Source organism: Thamnophis elegans, chromosome 10 (genome assembly GCF_009769535.1).
Source record: "Thamnophis elegans isolate rThaEle1 chromosome 10, rThaEle1.pri, whole genome shotgun sequence".
NCBI classification, from domain to species: Eukaryota; Metazoa; Chordata; class Lepidosauria; order Squamata; family Colubridae; genus Thamnophis; species Thamnophis elegans.
In genome coordinates this window covers 55,892,931-55,908,449 of record NC_045550.1, presented here as the reverse complement: position 1 = coordinate 55,908,449, position 15,519 = coordinate 55,892,931, and the positions used below count along the sequence as shown (strand labels likewise).

Below are 15,519 nucleotides of genomic sequence, written 5' to 3'. Positions count from 1 at the left end.
GCACCCAAAATGGGCCGCGTGGAGACTCCCTGGAGGGGAGGAGTAGGCGGGGCCAGCCAGGAGTAGGATTTGGAGGTTCTCCAAACCAGTCATAACGTTAGCTATGGGTTCTCCCAGGCAAACCCATACCAGCCCACCCCTGTCGTTGGCTGAGAACGAGACATTCATACTCGTGCATTAAACCCACTCAGAATCAGGAAGAGGCACTGAAGAACAAGATTGAATCTCTCCAACCCATCCTGGGAATTCTCATGAAAACTATGTTTTATGCCTTGCTGACAGCAGTGTTGGTCAAGGAAAAGAGGTTAACAACATCAGGAAAACAGCTGCTGGTCCTGGACTAGCAAAAAGATGGAGAGCATTAGAGGCCAACGTGCAAGACTGTGACCTGGGTTGCACACATTTTACTTCTCAATTCCTTGGTAGCCAGTTCTGAAAACTTGTAATAATCATGATCAGGCTGATCCTGCCCGTGAATTTGTCTGCTGATATTGTGATATTGGTTTTTCCCTTTTATACATCAGTACACTACCCTGTATTCATTGATTTATGTACTGGCATGCTTCCCACATTAGGCTCAATGTTCTGGATTGTGATTTTTTTCTTTCTTCAGTGCGGGCCGGTCTTAGTGGAAAGCCAAAAATTGGGAATGACTGAAAATCGTTACAGACCTGAGCTAGATTCAATCTCTTGACCGAGAGGATAAATTCTTGCATTTCAATAACCAGACAATTCCCTTGAAAGTCATTTCCTAATTCAATTAGCCATCCTGCTGGGTACTCAATTGTACAGCCATCGCTTTCAAAGCATTCTGAAAGTTTGGCCCAACTTGCAGTTTAAAAAGCTTTGTAAGCATATGAATCAATGAATGTACTGAGGTCCCTCCTTTAAAACCCGAATCCGTCTACTTGTAAATACCTTTGTAAACTAAGTTTTGAAAATTCAGTGGGACAGAGAAAACCTGGAAAACTGTGTGCTAATCTGAAAAATGACCACTCCATAGTGCTTTACAGCACTCTCTGAGCAGTTTACAATGTCAGCCTATTGCTCCCAATCTGGGTCATTCTACCAACCTCGGAAGGATGGAAGCCTGAGTCAACCTTGATTGGATAGGATAGAATTCCTGGCAATGAACAGAGTTAGCCTGCAATACTGCATTTAACCACTGCACCATCATGGCTCCTCACATACCCTGCTAAATAATAATTATTGGAGTTCAGGCTCTGATATAAACAACCAGGCAATATGGCTTTAAGAAAGGATTGGGCAAACTCACAGAAGTGAAAGCCATAAATGACCCCCGGGCTATGAATAATGGCCATGTATCAACCCTTCCCAGTCTCAATTTGGCAGAAGCAGTACATTTCTATTTTCTTAATTAGGAGCCAACATATTTCCTGAAAATTAAGCTGAGGGAAGGCTCATAACACATAATTTTGAGGCTCAAAAGGAAGGGATACGCTAGGAGTTACATGTAGAAAGAAGATGCTGCTTTTCTATCCTGCTTGCAGATTTTCTAGAGAAATTGGTTTGATTGGCTCCTCTGGGAAACAAAGATGCCTTCTTAGAGACTTTGAGTTTCATCCAGCAGTTTTGTTGGCTATTAATCAGCTATCAGTGAAGTCTGTAGTTGCTACAAATTCTCCAATTCATAGCAGAATTTTCAAACGATGAAACGGGGACCAATACCTTTTGGAGAGTGTTATTTATTCATCTAGCAGATGCTTCTGATGCGAGAATGGAGCTGAAAGTGTGAAACCACTGTTACTTTTTAATTAGAAGCCTGACTGGTTAGCCATCAGCTGTCTGACATTCCAACTGGTGAAGTACAAAGCAGAGGGGGGGAGGAGGAGAAAACTGAGGCACTTTGGGGAAAACAATTGTGCTTATATTTACATTCACCCCAGGCTGTGACACTGCATAAGTAACTGAAATATTATCTGTATCATCAGAGAGTAGCAAAAAAAAAAACCCACGTAGGTGCCTGCAATCCTTTTTTGTTTTGGCAAAGAGAAAGTTTGCATGCTTATATCAAAGCTAAGAATGAGGTAGCTAGCTAGTATTGCACCCACCTTCCCCCCGCTCAAATATTTTGGATCATTTCTCCCCCTAATTATTTGAACCACTTAAGGCAGTGATGGCTAATCTTTTGGTTGTCACGTGCCAAAAGCGTGTGTGCACATGCACCCATAATGCAATGTGTGTGCAACCCAACCGTACCCACGCATGCATGCAGGACCACCCCATGTGCACCCCACGCCTGTGCATATGCGCACGACCCCTCTGTGCTCCACTGCCCCCCACATGCATGCACACATAACCCCCGCATGCATCCCACCCCCTGCACATGCGTGGCAGAGATCTGAAAACAAGCTGTCTAACAGGAGGCGCGGGCGCATGTATGGTGGAACTGAGCTGGGGTGACGTCTCACGTGCCCACAGGGAGGGCTCTGCGAGCCATAGGTTTGCCATCACTGACTTAAGGCTTCAGAACAGTGTTTCTCGCCTTTAGCATCTGTAAGATTGATGAAAGAAATGTCCTTCTGGGTTCAACTCCAAGTGGGGAAAAAGACATTGGAGACATGGAAGCTGCTTGGAAAGATGGTTTCATCGTGGACAGAATCACATGGTTTGGGTCCTGAACAGAAAAGGTGATCACATGCTTCAGTGTTGGTGGAGAAGAGAAGGGCAGAAGAAAAGCTGAATCCCTGGTTTTATGTCCTCTCTGGCCTTTGATCTTGAGTTTGCATTCTGATTGGTTGTCAGACTCCCATGGGGCCATGCAGGGGCAACTCTCTAGGCTGCGTTTTGAATCCAGGTTTGGTTGAGTTCTTAGATGCCATGTGTTCAGTTGAGTAATGGGCCAATATTATCATGCTTTAATCCCATCCCCTGGAGAGGAAGTGGAGAAGTCTTTATTATGCAAAGGGACTAGCTTGGCCTAATGGCCCATTGACAAAGTGAGGATGGGCAGGAAGCTACAGGCAGTTATTCTGTGTTTTAAAACATGTTTTTATTTCTTTTCACATCTAGAGAAATATTCTGCCTTTTCAATATTTCCTAGGATATTTCATTTTTCTGGGAGAGGGCTGGGTGATAACTTCCTACAAGATGTATAGACTCCAACTCCCAGAATTCCCCTGACAGCATTCTGGAAGTTGGAGTTCACACATCTTAAAATTGCCCAAGTTGAGAAACATTGCGTTAGAGCAGGGGTGTCAAACTCAAAGCGCAGGGGGCAGATTCAGCATGTGAGGTGCTTAGATCTGGCCCACGGGGCTGTCCTGGAAACAGCAACGGATAGGTCCATGGTGCCTCTTCCAGCAAAAATGCAGTTTGGGAGGGCTGCAGACAGCCCTTCCAAGCTCCATTTTCGTTGACAGAGGCTTGCAGGAGGCTGTCACAGCCAAAAACGGAGCTCAGGAGCCCGTTTTCACTGGCAGAGCGCTCGGACCCCCACAGGCGCCCTGGCATCAAGCTGGCCATGCCCACCCTGGCCACGACTCTCCTGGTTCCCCGAGATCAAACACAACCCTGATGCGGCCCTCAATGAAATAGAGTTTGACACCCCTGCTTTAGAGAGATATCTTCGCTACAGACTTAAGACCACAGAAGAAGAAAACAGGTGGCACAACATGTATGTATGTGTACCTGTATGTGTATATTTTATATGTGTGTCTGTGTCTGTAAACAGTATTCCATTATTTGAGGAGCTGCCACCAACAGGAAGGGGTCAACTTATTTTCCAAAGCACCAGAAAGCAAGACAAGAAACTATGGATGGAAATTAATCAAAGGGAGAAGCCACCTGGAATTAAGGAGAAACTTTCTAACAGTGAGGACAATTAACCAGTGGAACAGCTTACCTTAAGAAGTTGTGGGTGGAGGTTTTTAAGAAGAGACTGGACAGTCAGTTGTCTCAAATTGTATACGGTCTCCTGCTTGAGTAAGGAATTAAATTAGAAAACCTCCAAGGTTCCTTCCAGCTCTATTCTGATAGATAGATAGATAGATAGATAGATAGATAGATAGATAGATAGATAGATAGATAGATAGATAGATAGATAGATAGGAACATAATTACTGTTTAGTTTTAAAAAAAACCTGGGATTAACTTTTGCTTAACTTCATAGTTGCAATCATGGAGAAATTTTTGCAAAGGCTTATATGTCCAGTGGGACTGAAGTCTAATCCTGTTTAGCATAGTTTCCATTTAATTAGGTTAGCACTAACCTTTAGGAGGTAGAAGAAACTGAGGAAAATAGATTAACTTCAAATAGGTTAAGAAATAGCCAAGAGATTTTGTATAGGAAACACAAATGCTGTATTTGTTACAGGGAATTAAATGGGTCTCTTGAGTGGAAAAGCATTTCCTAAACATCACATGGGATGTTTCTTTCACTCCACATCAAGCAGTGACCTGTAGGAAGATGGGGGGGAAAAATTGTGCACTTGGTATAGCTGCTACAGCAGATAGCCTGCTAGAGGAGAAATTGCTCAATGCGTGTATTTTTAACATACCTCCTTATTTTACCATGACTTCATCTGTATGAAGGATGAGTAACTTTGTTTAGCATTTAATGTTTTAAAGTTGAAAGAATGATTAAGAAAGGAGTAAGGAGTTTGTGAGTCTTCTTTTGTTCGTGTAAAGTAAGATGTAGCCTGTATTGAGAGTGGGAAAGGGTCTTGCATTTTGGGACAGATTTACCTGGACTTTGTATAACTGACCAGGCTGTCCAACCCTCTACAAATCTGGAGTTTGAGTATGGTGGTCTTGAGAAAACAAAGCAGAATGAACCTTGCTGTCAAACAGCAAAGGATTAGGATAAGGGTATAGGGAATAGAATAAGAATAATCAGAGTTGAAAGGGACCTTGGAGCCTTCTAGTCCAACTCCCTGCTCAAGCAAGAGATCCTATACCCATGATAGCAAACCTATAGCACATGTGCCACAAGTGGCACGCAGAGCCATTTCTGAGGGCATGTGAGGCGTTGCCTATCAGTTCCAGTGTGCATATGGCCCATTTTCTGACTTCTGGTGGGTTCGATAGGTCCGTTTTTTGCCCTCCCCAGACTCCAGTGGTTTTCTCGGAGCCTTGGGAGGATGAAAACAGCCTCCACACACACACACACACACACACACCCTGAAGGCCCTCCAGAGCCCAGAAACGGCCTGTTTTCTGACTTCCGGTGGGCCCGGTAGTTCTGTTTTTCTCCCTCCCCAGGCTCCAAAGCTTTCTAGGAGCCTGGGGAGGGCTAAAACGGTCCAACACGCAAAACGGAAGTTTGAGAACAGACTTCTGGGTTGCCCGTTAGGCCTTTTTCTCCCTCCAAAGGCTTCAGGCGGCTTTCCTAAAGTCTCCAAAGAGCAAAAAACAGCCCAATGCGCAAACCGGAAGTCCATTCCAAAACTTCCAGTTTGTGTGTTGGGTGGTTTTTCACCCTCCAGAGACCTCAGGAGGCTTCCCTAAAGCCTCCGGAGGGCGAAAAACAGCCCAACGTCCAAACCGAAAGTCCTGGCCAGCGCGAAATGACTCCACAAACCACCTATGGCATGCGTGCCATAGGTTGACCATCACAGTCCTATACCATACCAGACATGTAGAATGCCAGTCTCTTCTTAAAAGCCTCCAGTGATGCAGCAGACAGAACTTCTGAAGGCACAGTTCCACTAGGAGAGGAAGCTGACACACTCATTTTTTTTCTCTAACTGACCTCAATGTGTTTCCTCCATATCATTCCAATAGGAAAGAAGTAGATGAAATATCTTTGATTAGTAGTTTAGGTTGGTAGTTGGGCTGTTGGTTTGAGCTCCGAGCTTGGCAATTTGGTTGCAAATGTTTCGTCACCATTTAAGGAGACATCATCAGTGTGCTTTGAATTGTGCTTGTCTGTCAGAATGCTAGCCTTAAATACCTTTTTATGTGATGCATTCGTGCCCAGGAATGGTGATGAAATGCTTGCAGCCAAATTGCCAAGCTCGGAGATCAAACCAACAGCCCAATGTTAGGCCGAAGACTGAGGTTAATCTGGGGAGTCACCAGGAGGAACAGGGGGAGTGACCTCAGATTTCCTCAGTCTCCAGGCAATTGGGCCGCAACAATACCCATTCAGTGACTCCTCCCATGCCCCACCTTGGAGACGTAGATGTTTTTCCAACCCATAAATATCCAAATGATGGTCTAATAGGATAATTACTCTGGCTTATAATTTGTGGTTATCTAAGAAAATGATAATAGGATAGTTTTTATCATTGAGTCAGCTCAACTCAATCACGGTTGAAACCTGGGCACAGAAATATTCAGCGGTATTATTTCTAACCCAGTCTAGAGAGGCAATGCAGCGGTTAGGGCATCAGGCTAGGAACTGGGAGACTGTGAGTTCTAGTCTTGCCTCATGAACAATGCGTTGGTTGACCTTGGCCCAGTAACTGTCTCGACCCTAGGAGGTAATGGCAAACCACTTCGGATATCTTGCCAAGAAAACTGCAGGAAGGTGGCTGGGGGATTGTGAAAGTTGAAATCCACCCAAGCTTAAACTTGCTAAACTCTATAAAAAGCTCAGACTGTGCAATCATTTCAGCCACAGGTAGTCCCCGATTTACAACCAAATTTTGAGCCCAAAATTTGTTGCTAAACGAGTTAAGTGAATTTTGCCTCATTTTACGACCTTTCTTGCTGCAATTAAATGAACGGCTGCAGTTGTTAAGTGAGTGACATGGTTGTTAAGTGAATCTGGCTTTCCCATTGAGTTTGCTTGTCAGGTCACAAAAGGGGATCACGTGACCCTGGGACACTGAAACCGCCATAAATGAGTCAATTGCCAAGCATCTGGATTTTGACCTCGTGACCCAGGCATGCTGCAATGGTGGTGTGAAAAATGGCCATGTCACTTTTCTTAGTGCCGCTGCAACTTTGAATGAAAAGGGAGTCAGTGGCTCAGTGGCTAAGCTTGTCAATCAGAAAAGTCAGCAGTTTGGTGGTTCGAATCCCTAGCACCGTGTAATGGAGTGAACTTCCATTTCTTGTCTCAGCTTCTGCCAACATAGCAGTTCGAAAGCATGTAAAAATGCCAGTAGAATAGGAACTATCTTTGGTGGGAAGGGAACAGCATTCCATGCACCTTTGGTGTTTAGTCATGCTGGCCACATGACCCCGGAGACATCTTCGGACAGCGCTGGCTCGACTTTGAAAGGGAAATGAGCGCCACCCCCTAGAGTCAGGAACGACTAGCACGTCGTTTACCTACTAATTTTGAATGGTCACTAAATAAAACTGTTGAAAGTTGATGACTACCTGTATATACTTTTGGTTTCTGTATTAAAATGCTTTCATGAAACAGCAAAAATAACTTCAAAAGGTATAGGCTGTTATGTGCTAAACCAGCCCTCTTTCTTTGTTCCATAAAATTTTTCTAATGCCCATGCTGGTCAGAGAATTTGGGGAATTGTTGTCCAGTCTAACAATCTCGGGGAAACATGAGGTTAGTCCACAAATGCCTTCATAGCTCTCAGGATGGGGGGTGGGGCAGCCTCCTCAAACAGAACCAGGAACTTTTAAATAGAACTGAGTGGAACATTTAACTACAGCGTTGAAAAGAGAAAGACGTTTCATCTTTAAAGCAATGATTCATTCCACATTCACACCCTTCTCATCAGAAGGGCTCTTGACCCTAAAAAAAAAAAAGGTGAAAATGTTGATATAGTGAAATTGCTACACCGCCAGACTGTAGGAGGGCAAATTACCACAGCTTTAAATATATATATATATATATTTAAAAAAATTTGCAGATTGCTCATCTTGAGAAAAATTGCCATTATATCTTAGCCACCTCTTGCTGTCTACCATTATGTTACATTTCTTGCCTTGCTTCCAGTGCCACTTAATTTATTGTTAGAATATGAAGCTTTGGAGACTGACCTGAGGAAGGTCTCTGTATTTCTTTGCAGAGCCAAAATGTAGATTGGATGCAATATTCTCCAGCTTGGCAATACCTCATGGGATAAAACTGGCCAATTAACCAGCTTTACCTTGGATGCCTATTGTGCAAAGAAGCTTCATTGGGTTGATCGGGCCATGCTTTGAATTATCGTATTTTTCGGAGTATAAGATGCACTGGAATATAAGACGCACCAAGGTTTTGAAGAGGCAAATTAAAGTTTTTGTACTCTGCAAACCTTCCCAAAACAGCCTGGTTTTCATGAACAGGCCTTTTTTTTTTCAAAAAAAAAACGGGGGGGGGGGCATGAGTAGCCTTTAGGGGGCTTGCAGAGTGCTCTGGGGGGGGGGACGAGCAAAAAACGGCCCATTTTGGTGAAAATAGGTTCTTTTTTCATTTAAAAAGGGCATGGCTAGCCTTTAGGAAGCTTAGAGTCCCCTTGGGGGCTGGGGTAAAATTGAGCATTTATTGGCCCATTTTTTGCTCATTTCTGCCCTCCTCAGCCCTCAGGAGCTCTCTAAAAGCTTCCTACAAGCTATGCACAGTCATTTTTGTGAAAGGGGCGGGGTTTCAGGAGGCAAAAAATGCTGTATTCAGTGTATGAGACACACCCAGATTTTCAGCCTCTTGAGGGGAAAAGGCGCATCTTATACTCTGAAAAATACAGTATGACAGTTTGCCTATGGAATCTTACTATTAGTCAGCAGTGGGTTTCACTTTTTACCACCGGCTCGCTGTGCGCACGTGCTCACTTCATGCGGTCACCTTCCATGTATGCGCTTTGCTCATGCATGCACTTTCTCTGTGTATGTTCTTTGCTTGCATGCACAACTGTGTATGCGCCTGGCCTCAAAAATGTGGCTAAATAGGACAGCATAGAGGCTGGTGGACAGGCCCACCCGTGATCTCCGCTACCTGTTCGGCCATTTGAATACCACCTCTGATTACAGTGCAGCAGTGATTGTGATCAAGAAGCCACAAGGCTAGGGTGGATTTTGAGAACTTCGTTCTCTGACCTCTTCTCCACTAATCTGCCCTCCAACTCTTGTGTCAAAAAGGATACTTCCACCGCAAACAGTATTGAAAGCAATGATAAAGTAATTTTCGAGCTTTATGAACCCACTAACAAAGCCAACAGGGTTCATAATATCTAATCGACTTAATTACAAAAAGTAGGTAAAAGATGAGTTTGGAAAAAACTGTTTTTTCCTCCAAGAAACTTTAACAAGCAACACTGTAGGCTGCGCTGTTCACACTGCAGAAACAGAACAGTTATAGAACAGTTAGGACAAAGCATATACAATCAATGGGATTTATACATCCAAAATTGCAGTTTGGTTTATTTTCAAAAGTTTCTGCTGGCACGGTATTTTTTTTAAAAAATTAAAAAGTCATAAAAGGTATAATCTTAAGTTACATTAACTTGTACGTGGCGATCCTGCCATTAAGAGGATGGGGATTAAAGAATCCCATCCAATACCCCTTGCAAATAAAGGCTGCAAGAGAAAGTTTTTGATTGTGTGCAGAAATTTAATTCCCAGAACAAGTGGAGGAATAGATTCTGGGAACTTCATTATTTTTCATGTTGCAAAAAAAGTTACCAGAAGGGGGAGGGGGAGAATCAAAGGTTTAACATTTCAAATCAATTTATATGAGACTATGAATTTTTAAAAATAGCAGCTGTAGACATTAAACTTAGCTCTCCATTTTCATCTCATTTCTGAAATATGTGCATACAAAGTCTATATAAAGGAAGTGTTTCACAAAGCTTTAGAGACAGTTTCTTCTTTTTAAAAACAACTGGTCAGTTACAATTATCTACAATTATTTTTCCAGGGACTTCCACTTCTGTTGATTTTTCCAAACTGTTGGATGAAAGTTTAACAAAAGAAAAAAAGGAGATACATTTTAAATCGTTGGGCAGATACAGAGGTTGTCAGGAATCCATCACCACACCATATTGGCACCCTGAAATATATTTAAGCTTTAAAAAAATATTTCTTTTTGATAGAATATTGAAGGCTTCAATACTAAAGAAAGTCTATTATGCCTATTTTAGACGTGAAACAAATATTTTGCTATAGATATTCATCCATGCAGTAGCTACTTGACAACATCCCATGTACAAAGGCTATTAAAAATGCAGGTCATTTTAATGAATGGTTTACTCTGAGCAAAATACCTCCATAATGTATGTAAAGCAATCTGTGCAAATTAATGTTATCTGTAACAAGGTCCATCCTTTTTTTTGCTCTGCAGGCAAAATCAGAGCATTCTTGGTGGTTTAACTTAGTGTTATCTAAAAGTTAACTAATTGCCGCTAAGTGCTACCTAAGTACCACCATTTATGTCAGCATATGGTTGCCTGAACACTTAGGACTTCCTTTGGTCCACATCATGTTATGCTGCAGCTCCTTTTTCCATCCACTTCATATCAAATGAGTAGTTGACCGACTGAAGGTATGGCTTCTCTTTTCAAATAGTGATGGCAGATTGATCAAGGAAGGAGAATGGATGCTCTACATTGTTTGGGGGGGAAGGGGAGAAAAAGCAAAGGTTAATACTATGATCTCTTGCAGGAAAAAATCTATATCAATGAAGTACCTTTCAAAATCTGTCAGTGAGAGGGAGAAAGCATAATCAAAGCTATTTTAGGAAACAGAAATGAGAAAACGTTTCTTTATTCTAAAACATAAATCTTCCAAATGTCCTGTATGTTATGTATGGAATTTCTTACACCCGCTTTTTCATCGCTAAAAGCCACCCCAAGTGCCTTCAGCAACACGATTGACACATAGCATATATTTTAAAGTAGAACTTCCCATGATCTTTATGCCCTGCAACATTCATGTCTGATATAAGCAACCCTCAAGAGAGGAAAACGTTAAGATCTCATTTGTCATTTAATTTTATGTAAGAGCAGTTTCACCCTACCAAGCTTTCCAAAAGTAACTTTATTGTCATTTTTTTAAATTGCGAGCACACCGGCCCATATAAAAAATGAAATTCTGTTGCCTGCTCTCGAGAGAAAGGGTTTGATTTGCTTATTTCTACCAAATCTTATCTTCTTAGGACCAAATGGCACTTGGTCATTCAGAACAGGTGGTCTTGTTGGGCTCATAGCTGCTCCTCAAAGAAGAAGGGCGGGAGACTGAGAGGTTCTCTACACAACCATCTTGTGCAACATTTATGGCAATTCCTGGACCAGGCGTTCCTGCACATTGTCTTTCATGCCTTGGTCATTTCTTGGATGTATTCCTTAAATTGGTTTTACATTGGGCTGTTCTTGAAGACCAGCTGGAAGTTACAGATGGTGCAGTATTTATAAAAACACTGTATATGTACATCTAATTTGTATGCTACCCAACTCATTGCAGCTCTGGACAGGGTAAACTGCAAGTTAAAAAAAACAAACCCAATAAAATAAAAACTAAAGGAGATAATAACCTGGGAAATCAATACAATTCCCACAAAGGTTTGTATTTCTTAACCTAGCCCTTGTGGAAAGAGCCAGGTCTTCAAGGCTGATTTAAAGCATGGCACAGGGCTCTTTAGCCTTCAGGCAATACTGTGGTTTGAGTAATTATGGGCAGTCCTCATTGTGCCTATGCAACACCACTATTTTGAACTGGTTATCAGCAGATTCCCAGATGTGGTTGTCCGGATGCTGGCTGTCACCTTTAAAACATTATGTGGCATAGATATTTTTAAGAATGCCTGCTCTTTATGAGATTGGGAAAGAAGGGCTTCCTTTGAGTTCTTCTTCCTAAAGGGAGTTAGCCTTGGGACCCTTGAAAATAGGCCTTTCATTATCACTGCTCTTCTTCCTACCTAAGAATTAGAGCAACTCCAACACTTTGGGAACAAAAGACCTGCTTGTTTCAGGAAGCCTTCGGGGACTGAAGTGTGCATGCCCTTCCCCTCCTCCAAATCTGGGATGGAAATCTATACTGGAAAGCATTATAAGTGCTGATTTATTATTGCTAGTTTCATCTTTGTTACAGATGGAATGTACGACAGCTAGCATTGGTTGTGACCGAAGCAGCCCATTAACGCCTGCATAATGAATTAACTAACTAAATTCGCCACCAGTTTTAAAGGTCATTGAATGATGTCGATGGTCTGGACCAGACAAATGTAGTGAAACGCAAAGATTAGGAAGGAAAGCGGGCCACTGTGCATCGCCTCCTAGGTCCCCTTTTTTCAAAAGGCAAGTTCTGAACTGAGCTGAAGAAGCTTCTTAGATGAGAAGCAAAATGTCTTCAAGAAAAATAGAAACCAAAGTCCAGTTGCCTTTTGAAAAAGCACCTTTGGGACAAACATGACCTGGATTGACTGAGAATCTCCACAGACATCTCATCCTGGGCTACTCTGCACTATTGAGACCAGGAACATATCTTGATGGTTCTGCTCCAAGCCAGCAGCAAGAGAATATATGGTTGTAAAGATTATAGAAGGATGGACTGTTATGATATGATGTCCACATTGTTTTTGCTCAGGAAAGTTTAGGATTTTTTTTTTTACTAAAAAACAGAGAAGGCTTAATCCAACAATATTTTGAAACTATCATAAACATAAGAAGAAAACCAGAAGTAAGCATGATCTTATCTGATACAGATTGCTAAATCAAAAGATCAAGATAGTGCCCAGAGAACCCAAAGAGAGCCAGAATCCATTGAATCTTGGATAGACCATGTGCCGTATTTAACACAAATTATTTTTGTCTCCAAGAAGTGCCCGCAAAGTGATGATGCTCACTTTAAGCAGCTTAAAACTCATCACTGCTGGTGATTGGATAACAACTGGACAGGGAGCAGCTCTTTAAGTTTTCAGAGCTGGAAGCCATCCGCCCTTCTAGATCATGGGAAGAACGGACTAGTGGTCGAGATCTAATATTTTGGGAGGTCCCGTCAATAGAGTTGGAACGTTGTATGTTAATGGGATGTTTAATTGGTCCATTTAAGCTGTATGTAGAAGCAGTACGCATCATCTAAAAACAATACAGGAAGGAGGAAGAAAACAAGGTTAATCTACATATTGCATCCAAGCCAAATTTAAGGATTTTACATACTTACTGTCACTAACACGGATTTTAACTGTAATTAGAGCTCTGCTTCTCTTCAACTCAAAATACCAAGAATGTCCTTTCAGCCCAACAGTGCAACATATTCAAGACAGTCTCAGAAAGATCTACTGTTCCCCGATCATGATTTTCTTACCAATATAACTAATCTTTTCAGCTGTTACAGCAATATAAATCTTTCAGAAGGGAGAGGGGAAAAAAACCTCATTCTAGCATAAGGCCACTGGAAGCTGGCAGTGGCATTAAGATAAAGAATGTATTTGACACCTCCTTCTCTATAAAGATATCCTTAAATAACATCAACACCTGTTGAAACCTTTAGGTCTACGTTAACCTTAATAACTATACAAATTATAAAGCACATACTCTGAGTCTGAATAAGATGCCGATGAGCAAAACGGTGTTGAATGTGTCTCAAGCATCTATTTCTGTTTCTTTGACTTCCTATCAACTATGCGGAATCGGACTGTTCTCCTTCTACCTTTCGCTGCCCCTTTTCCGCCCCCCAGGTTTCCGCCCCCAGCCATTAACCCCTACCATCTCACCTCCCCTGTTAGGACCCTAGATGTTCGTGCCGGCCAATGGGATCCTGCCTCTTTAGTCCCAGGCTCTTCCTAACAGGTTTTTGGGAGAAACACTGTTCATCACCACCACCCCTCTTTCTCCCTCCCCTTCCTCTGATTAGCTGGTGATGAACTGTCACCTGAGCCCAAAAGCCCAGGGTGAACAGTGTTTCTTCCAAAAGCCCGTGAGAAAGAGCCTGGGACTAAAGAGGCAGGGTCCCATTGGCCAACACGAACAGCTAGGGTCCTAACAGCGGAGGCGAGATGGTAGAGGTTAATAGCTGGAGGCAGAAACCTGGGGGCGAAAAAGGGGCGGCGAAGGCTACAAGGAGAACAGTCCTAGGCCCTGAGGAATAGATATCATATCAACAGATACCATATAAGCACTTCTGAATAAAGGCAGTTGTTGGGCTGCGACCAAGGTTAGGATGGAGCTGCAGAAGGTAGGTAGGGCTGGGCCTCAGAGTTCCAGCCATCCCAGCACCTCTGCGGTCATGTGATTGCTATGTGCGCTTGGCAGCAGATTCACACTCACAACCTGTTATACATGATCATGGGACTGCCATTTTCAACCTTTACTATAGATTTCCTCAGAACATCACCATCTCCTTAAAAAGTCAGAGAAGGGTGCAAGTTGCTGAGATACGTCTCTCCCCACCAATGTACCCTCCCCCAGCCCGTCTGCGTTTGTGCTATGCCAGCCACTCATGCACCCCCATAACACCCTGCCCAACCCACATCATGCCTCTCGTGCATCCCATTGCACCTCTTCACACCTTCCAATATGTACCTCTAGTGCAGACATCCCCAACCTTGGCACCTTTAAGGCTTATGGACTTCAACTCCCAGAATTCCTCAGCCAGCCATGCTGCAGGTTGGATACCACACTGGCTGGCTGAGGAATTCTGGGAGTTAGAAGTCCATAAGCGTTAATGTTACCAAGGTTGGGATCTCTGCTCTAGTGCATCCCATCCTCACTGCACCTCTCATGCACCCCCTACCAGACCGCCAACATGCGCTTCTTATGCACCCTCTTGCACCTTCCCCAACCCACACAAATCTCAGACACATTGGCACGTTCACTCCGACCCGTCCCCTTTGTGAACCCTCTCGTTCCATCTCCCATTTGGCACAGCCACTGAATGTGTCTGGGCCATGCAACGTCCTGCTAATTTCCCCACTTGTGGGAAGCTGTTGTGGTCAACAGTGATGAGATTTGGTTAACAGCAGCAAGCAGGGCCACAGCAAACAATGTGATCACACTCTACAGTAGGGGTGTCAAACTCGTGGCCTCACGTTGTCGTCACGTGACGTATCATGACTTCTCCTTTGCTAAACCGGGGGGTGGATGTGACCAGCACATGACTCATCCGGCCCGTGGAGCACACGTTTTGACACCCCTGCTCTACAGCCATATCACCTAGCTATGGAAATTCCAATTGATGTTGTATGTTGAGAACTACCTGTATTCTAAAATAGGATGCAGAAGATTGTAACATGTTCTATCTGTCCACTGATGAAATGATGACCAGTAGTAAAAGAATTTTTTTCCCTTCCTTACACACATTAAAATCCATTCATGACAACACTTGAGGTAAACAGGCAAAGAGTGAAGGAGAATCTGTTGCCCTTGAAGCACTGCCGAAGTAACTTAAGCTGCTAATGTTTAAGAGAACTTCTTTAAGATGATTTTGTTATGACCTCATGTGCAAAAAATATAAAGTTTGGGCTGGCTGGGGAAAGGGGAATAGGAAAGTCAGCCATCACAGGCTTCTGCGTTAATTTGTGGTTAAGAAAGCACAAATTCATTTTAACCGTATTAATGAAAAGTTTTCTCCCCAAATACTTGGTTCAAGCTTAATAGCTTGAATATTTTCAGCAAATTGTTTTTTCCTCCCTGTAACTGGTTCTTTATAGAGTCATCTGTGCATTCACAT

At 42.9% G+C, this 15,519-nt stretch overlaps 1 protein-coding gene across 7 annotated transcripts in view; it reads right to left on the bottom strand.

The window, feature by feature from the left end:
* Positions 1 to 10,230: 10,230 nt before the first annotated feature.
* The window catches only part of ECT2 (epithelial cell transforming 2), an 84,475-nt gene continuing 79,186 nt past the window's right edge, over positions 10,231 to 15,519 (bottom strand). For 5 of the 7 annotated variants that reach the window (XM_032224967.1, XM_032224969.1, XM_032224965.1 and 2 more), the window contains 2 exons: positions 12,695 to 12,926; positions 10,372 to 10,455 (listed from right to left, as the gene is read on the bottom strand). In XM_032224967.1, the coding sequence (XP_032080858.1) occupies positions 12,705 to 12,926 (222 nt within the window). In that variant the 3' untranslated portion in view covers positions 10,372 to 10,455; positions 12,695 to 12,704. Of the gene's footprint in view, positions 10,456 to 12,694; positions 12,927 to 15,519 lie in introns of all 7 variants that reach the window. The other 2 variants (XM_032224971.1, XM_032224972.1) reach the window with 1 other exon arrangement.